Source organism: Physeter macrocephalus, chromosome 6 (assembly GCF_002837175.3).
Source record: "Physeter macrocephalus isolate SW-GA chromosome 6, ASM283717v5, whole genome shotgun sequence".
Classification (NCBI taxonomy): domain Eukaryota; kingdom Metazoa; phylum Chordata; class Mammalia; order Artiodactyla; family Physeteridae; genus Physeter; species Physeter macrocephalus.
This window is the reverse complement of record NC_041219.1, coordinates 38,956,550-38,964,159: the sequence shown is the minus strand read 5'-3', so window position 1 is coordinate 38,964,159 and position 7,610 is coordinate 38,956,550. Positions and strand designations below refer to the sequence as shown.

General features: G+C 44.4%; 1 protein-coding gene across 2 annotated transcripts in view; it reads right to left on the bottom strand.

The window, feature by feature from the left end:
• The window catches only part of RFX4 (regulatory factor X4), a 170,335-nt gene that overhangs the window by 64,614 nt on the left and 98,111 nt on the right, over window positions 1-7,610 (bottom strand). For both annotated transcript variants that reach the window (XM_024127375.2, XM_024127376.1), the window contains one exon: window positions 2,963-3,126. In XM_024127375.2, the coding sequence (XP_023983143.1) occupies window positions 2,963-3,126 (164 nt within the window). The remainder of the gene's footprint in view (window positions 1-2,962; window positions 3,127-7,610) is intronic.

The following is a 7,610-nucleotide window of genomic DNA, read 5'->3' as shown; positions in this document are numbered from 1 at the left end:
CACAAAAATAAACTCAAAATGGATCAGAGACCTAAATGTAAGACCAGACACTCTAAAACTCTGAGAGGAAAACAAACACTCTTTGACATAAATCACAGAAAGACCTTTTTTGATCCACCTCCTAGAGTAATGGAAATAAAAACAAAAATAAACAAATGGGACCTAATGAAACTTAAAAGTTTTTGCACAGCAAAGGAAACTACAAACAAGACAAAAAAAACCCCTCATAATGGGAGAAAATATTTGCTAATGGATCAATGGACAAAGGATTAATCTCCAAAATATATAAACAGCTCATGCAGCTCAATATGAAAAAAACAAACAACCCAATCCAAAAACGGGGAGAAGACCTAAACAGACATTTCGCCAAAGAAGACATACAGATGGCCAAGAAGCACATGAAAAGCTGCTCAACATCACTAATTATTAGAGAAATGCAAATCAAAACCACAATGAGGTATCACCTCACACCAGTTAGAATGGGCAGCATCGGAAAATTTACAAACAACAAATGCTGGAGAGGATGTGGAGAAAAGGGAACCCTCCTGCACTGTTGGTGGGAATGTAAATTGATGCAGCCACTATGGAGAACAGTATGGAGGTTCCTTAAAAAACTAAAAATAGAATTACCATATGACCCAGCAATCCCACTACTGGGCATATACCAAGAGAAAACCACAATTCAAAAAGACATATGTACCCCTATCGTATATTAACGCAAATATGTGGAACCTAGAAAAATGGTACAGATGAACCGTTCTGCAGGGCAGAAATTGAGACACAGATGCAGAGAAGAAACGTACAGACACCAAGGGGGTAAAGTGGTGGTGGTGGTGGTGTGATGAATTGGGAGATTGGGATTGACATATATACAATAATATGTATAAAATGGATAACTAATAAGAACCTGGTGTATAAAAAAATAAAATAAAATTCAATTTTAAAAAAAATCAATGAGAAAAACATCAACTACCAAATAGAAAAATAGTCAAAGGATAAGAACAGAGAGTTCATGGGAAAGAAACAGAAATCACTCTTAAAGACATGAAGAGATATTCAACTCCATTCGTAATATGATAAATGCAAATTAAAACTTCACTGAGACAAGTTTAAGTCACAGACCCTTTGAACAAGGAATTCAGCCCTATAGGAATTTATCCTGCACATATACTCTATGTAGTAGGATGAAGGGTTGTTCCCCCCCATAATATGTCCAACTGGAACCCGTGAAGTTGACCTTATTTGATAAAAGGGCCTTTGTGGATGTGATTAAATTAAGGATCTTGAGATGAAACCTTGGATTAACTGGGCGGGCCTTAAATCCAATGACAAGTGTCCTTACGGGAGACAGCAAGACACAGAGTGGGAATCAATGTGAAGATGGGAGGCAGAGACTGGAGTGATGCAGCTATAAGCCAAGGAACGCCAAGGATAGATGGCACCCATCAGAAGCTGTGAGACAGGCACAGATCAGATCCTCCCTCAAGTCTCTGCAAAGAACCAACCCTGACAACACTTTGATTTTATTTATTTATTTATTTATTATTTTATTTATTTATTTTTTTGCGGTACACGGGCCTCTCACTGTTGTGGCCTCTCCCATTGCGGAGCACAGGCTCCGGACGCGCAGGCTCAGCGGCCATGGCTCACGGGCCTAGCCGCTCCGCGGCATGTGGGATCTTCCCGGACCGGGGCGCGAACCCGTGTCCCCTGCATCGGCAGGTGGACTCTCAACCACTGCACCACCAGGGAAGCCCTACACCTTGATTTTAGACTTGTGACCTCCAGAACTGTGAGGGAATACGTTTGTCGTTTTCAGCCACCCAGTTTGTGGTACTTGGTTATTGCAGCCCTAGGAAACTAACAAACTGCACCATGTAAAAGAATGTACTAAAAACATCATTCATCACAGCATTGTAATAGGACAAGATTGGAAACATCAAGACAACTAATTAAACTCAATACAGAGGAACAATATGCAGGTGTGAAAAAGAAAAAAAGCCACCTCTTTATAGACTGATGTAAAATGCTCTCTGTAGCAGTCCCAACAGGAAACAGATGCCACTCAAAACACTAGTTTGTTAATAAGGGACAAGTCATAAAGCCGTGGATAGGCATAGGAGAACCCATAAAGGTGACCGCTGCAACCGGGGGTTAGGGCCAGCAGGCTCTCATCCACCTCATGACCAAAGGACAACCTGGAGGGAGACAGGCGGCCTGGAAGGCAGCAGAGCCCAGGGGAGGGACGTGGCCAGCCAGGGGTGACCTCATAGGGAGGGAGGTACTGAGGCAATCTCCTGACTTCACTCTCCTCCCCCCTCCCTTTGATCTCCCTTCTGACCCTCTCCCCACCACCGGCTGATCGGGGCTGGAAGCCAGAGGGAAAGGGAACCCCGTAAGGAGTTCCATGCAGCCCACCCTCCCCACCTACCCCTCACAGGGCAGAAGGCAGCATGGAACACAGCGGAGCCTGCATCTGAAGGGGCACAGAAGCTGCCCAACACAATCTCCAATACTTGTTTTTTTGAAACAAGGTACAGAACAGCATATGCAGTATGTCACCATTTGAGCAAGAAAAAGTATATGTCATGCACTGGTTACATGTGCATAGCAGATCCAGACGGGGCCCTAAGAAAATGACTGTATTTGATGCTCTGGGGAGAGGACCTAGTTATCTGGGGAAGAAGATTAGGAGGGAGACTTTTCACTGTGTAACATATTATCCTTTTTGAATTCTGAACGATACAAGAGGTTCAAAATATTAAATTTTATTGATACTGGAAACACTAAATTTTATTTATATTCAAAAATATAAATAAAATTTAATATTTTAAAGTCCAATATTAATGGTCTTTACAAGGGAGGCGCCCAGACAGTGCATGGTTCTAGTCAATAAATGAGAAGCAGGAACGATACCTGCTGAGGACCAACCATGAGGGGATATGAGAAGAAGCGTGCCCACCTGTCAGGTAACGCCTGCAGCACAGTGGGCATCAGCACTCCGGAGATAGCTTTGTAGAGGATGGAGTCACACACGCCGACGATGTTCACCACCGTGGAGGAGCCCAGCACGGGCAGCATGTGGGGCGGCATTCCTTGCCAAAAGTGCAGAAGGAAACTTTGAACCTGTATCAACCCACAGAGAGAAGAACCGTTGAGGTTACACAAGGCCCTCCCAGCAGAGCCTTGGGACTCAGCCAAGGCCAGCCCAGTCCACAGCGCTATTCTCTTCTCCCCTTGCAGCAGCAGAGGCCGTCCCAGCCTGGGTGGCTTACGAGGCCCCGGGAGGTCCTCCTGTCCCAAGTCTTCACCCTGCCCGTCGGGGTGCATGCCCCCTGCTGGAGAAGCACTTGGCCTGGCAGCCTGGGGTCTATCCCGCCCTGGGAGACAGCAGTAGCAAGTTAACCCATCTGCCCCTTCATGCTTACCGTGGTCTGGGTAAAAAGTTTAAGAAAGGGAAGGTGGGATGTTGCTCCTAAAAAGCTCAGAGCACTACAACTATTCTTTGGGCCTGTTGGTGCCTCGGGGACCCCAGGGTGTTCTGGAAAGGAAGGGAACATTGTGTGAGTTGCTGGTAAGAGGACTGTGTCTAGGAGGAAGAAGAGTAGGTGTCACAGACAAAAGTCTCCTGATACAATCTTGTGCAGCCCAAAAACGGATAAAGTGCAAAGGCCTCTTCGTGGCCAAATTCAACCATTTTCTCAAAGAGCCCTTGGTGCAGCCTTGGCTGGCTAGCGTCATTATGGGACGCTAGACAGTGCCATCTGGAGAGTAAGGTACGAGGACACCCAAGCCCAACCACTAGCACAGGACAGAAATCTAGCGGGCACTCAAAATGGAGTTATTGTTATTAATACGAGGACAGCAGGCCCCCTACCCCTGTATCTTCCAGGGTCTGAGTTGGAGGTCATGGAGAGAGCAGGTGGGGGGTGGGACAAGATAAGGGAAGTGAAAGGACCCGGTAGAAGATGGTTACCTGGTACGTATAATAACACTAAAGATATCTAGACTTCAGCTAACATTGAGGAGTGACTCATCTTAAAGTTAGGGAACAAATAATTGAAGTTTTGTGAATTCTTACAAGCTCAACTTGGTTCCTGTACTATGTATCTTTCTTTCCTCCACAGATGGGCACTCCTGAACCCCTGTGTACAGCACTGCCTACATCCCTGGTTCCCCAAACCAATCCTGACCCAAGGCAGGAGGTCATTTAGTACTCAAGTCTAACACTTCGGAGGTGGTATTATTAATGGCGCCAGCGTTATGTATTTATTGAGTGCTACTATACGCCAGGAACTTAGCACAGGTTCTCTCAGTTAATACTACAGCTTAGGATCACTGCTTCCATTCTGTAGAGACATTAACTTATTTGTCCAAAGCCAGACAGCAAGTCAGCGAATGGATGAATTTGTCTTTTCACAAATCAGTCTAGTGGCTAGTTTGCTCTTCACGTGGGCTTCTACCCCATTCCTGAGACCTATGCCTCTTCTTGGACTGCTGCCCACATCCCAGCTTTCTGTCCCAGCCTGGGGATCTGCAGCTGTCCTTCAAGCCCCTCTTAGGAGTAGGGTCTTACTTTCCTTTGACCAGGCTACCTCTGACCCCAGCTTGGTGACCTGAGCTCAGGCTCGGATGGACAGAATTCCCTGATCCCCACGGCCAGGCTGGAATTCCCAGCGTAAACACTGGATTGGAGGCTTGCAGGGTGAGGAATGAGGAGAAAAGCATGCCCCTGGACTTCCAAGAGGGAAAATGGTAATTTCCAAAAACAGGATCAAAGTGGTAAATGAGGTCACGTTTGTAAATTATGAAACTCAAAGTCACAGTTCTGTTAATTCCACGAGAGTGAAAATATTGCGAAGTTTACAATGAGATTGAAAATTAAAACCAACAAAAAAAAAATCCAAATGAGTGAAGACTGCCTTCCAGGGTTCTAATCCTGTCACCACTACCAACTAGGGGTATAATATCTCTATGCCTCAGTTTCTTTACCTGTGAAATGGGAATAAAAGTAGTATTTACCAGATTTTGGTAAAGATTCCTAAAAAGTACTTATTACAGTGGCTGGCACATAGTAAATGCTCAATAAAGGTTAGCTGCTATTATTATTACTATTATTATTATTATTATTAATTGTATCATGGAGGCACTACAACTATGAGGCCCAAGAAATCAATGCACTGCCCTAAGATATTTGAGACACGCTTGCCTACGTTTCTGAGTGTCACCCAGTCAGGATCCCCATGGTGGCTCTGCCCACCTGTCAAGGTTCCTGTTCTTATTGGGACACCCGGTGGCTGACTGCTGGCCGCCTTGGGCCTGGAGGTGGCCACATCTCTTAGACAAGGTGCTTACCCTCCAGACAACCCTCTGCTGTCTCCGGATCCCTTCTCATCCCTGGGCACTGGCCTCTGGCCAGGTCCTGGACCTCCCTGCCTGTCCTTGCAACTCTGAATAAGCATTGCCCAGTTGATTCCTAGTATTTGGTAGATTCTGAATTCATTTGCCTTTCTAAGCTCTCCTTGCATGTAGCCCTACTTTTTTTTTTTTTTTTATGAGCAGTCAATTTCCAGCAGAAATTCTGGAAAACATTCGCTGCTGTGTACATTAAAACAAATCTGTAGAAAGTCACTCTCATCAGCAGCCATCTGTCTTTTTCAAGTCTGCTCACGTGGCACAGGGAGCCTGATCAGTCCTGGTACCGGGGCAGCCTTTGTAGAGGGCATATTATCCAGTTTTGACCTCCCTTCCTCCTCTGCATTTAAGAGCATTTAATGTCCAGTGGACTAGTTCCTCAGAGTGAGAAGAAAAAAAAAAGGAGGGAGAACAGTGTAAAGCTGATACTTGGCAGTCAGGGGTGAAATGGACAGACACAGTGTTCATATCAGGAGGCTGAGCCAACAGGACCTCCTGATAGACTAGATATGAAGCGTGAGGGGAAAAGAAGAACCGAGGTTTGTGGTTTGAGCAATTGTGTGTGGGAGTGGCAATCTAAGACTTAGGAAGAACAAATCTGGGAGCGAAAATTAGAGCTCTGATTGGACCACCGTAAGTTAGACGGCAAGTCATCTGAATCTGGAGCTCGGACTACACAAATATATAAATATGAGAGTTACCAGCCTTTACAAAATGGAGATGGTGTCTGCCTATTAGTAGGCTGAAATAAGATAACTTGTAAGATGCCTGGCATGATGAAGGCATTTAACAAATGGAAACATAATTAGACAGAAGGGAGTAGTTCTTCTTACTCCTTGCAAGCATAAATGATGAACGCATCAGGGGTAAATGATTGAAAATGATTATTTAAACCAAGTTTCCTGGATTATCTACTTTAGTCCCTTGAACTCCCAGCCCTTTTTCTCTCTGTTCAATGAAGTATCAGGAGATGATTTCCTTAAGAATACCTAAGTAAGTTCTCTATTTTTTTTCCATGCCTATGTTTAGTTCATTCCTAATATATTGGCACCTTGTGGAAACATATCTGATGACTTCCAGTCATGGGTACTTAACTGCTACAGTGTTAAAAGGAACTTGACAAAACAATAACTACCAAAATACATACCACTTATTATGCTCTGAGTTTGAAATCAGACACTTTAACAATTTCCATGTAGTCATCACAATTTTACTATGAGGTAGATAAAGTTATTATCTCCATTTTACAGAAAAAGAAATTGAGGCTCAGAGGGGTTAAGTACCTTGCTCAAGGTCACAGGCTAGTAAGTGGTGAATTTGGCACTCAAACACAGGACTATCTGATTTTACAGCTCTCCGTGCAATGTAGTTTGGAGAAGGCTTTGCAGCAAGTCCCCTACATGCAGACTTGGACTCTTTGTGCTTGCCTGACAATGCTATAAGTCTGTGGCGGTTTTCCACCCATCCACCCATCCATCCATCCATCCATCCACTCACCCAAGAAACATTTACTGAGAGCCTGAGAGTATAGTTGACCTGGATACAGTAGTAAGCAAGACAAACAAGGTCCCTGCCCTCAAGGGCTTCCATGGTGGTGGTAAGAGACAAACAATCAACAAGCAAACAATAAGATAATTTAAGATTGTAATACTAGTATACATTGTGACCTCAACGGATATTAAAGATCTTGAAGACCTGAAACAAACTACACCATCAAAGTGTACCAGATGCATCCACCATTTATTTACCAATGACTTTTCTCAGCTGTAGGAGAAAGCCATGCCCATCAGAGGTAAAATAGCCCCCTTCACTCTTTTGTGTTTGGGTAGAATGAACACCTCGATCAGCCATCTCAAAAATAGCCACCAAATATCCCTGCCCAGGGGTGGAAAGGATACTGGACCAGCAGTGTTAGATGACAAAGATCTAACCAACTGTGTGACCTCTCTTAACTCTCTGGTTGACATATCTGATGAGAGCAAGCATTTGTATGACCTTTTACCAGGCATTGTCTCATCTCCTCCTTCCAGTAATCCTGTGAACTGGATAGGCAGGGATGATTTTTTTAAAAAATAAATTTATTTATTTTATTTTTATTTTTGGCTGTGTTGGGTCTTCATTGCTGCGCGTGGGCTTTCTCTAGTTGCGGCAAGCGGGGGCTACTCTTCGTTGCGGTGCACGGCTCCTCATTGTGG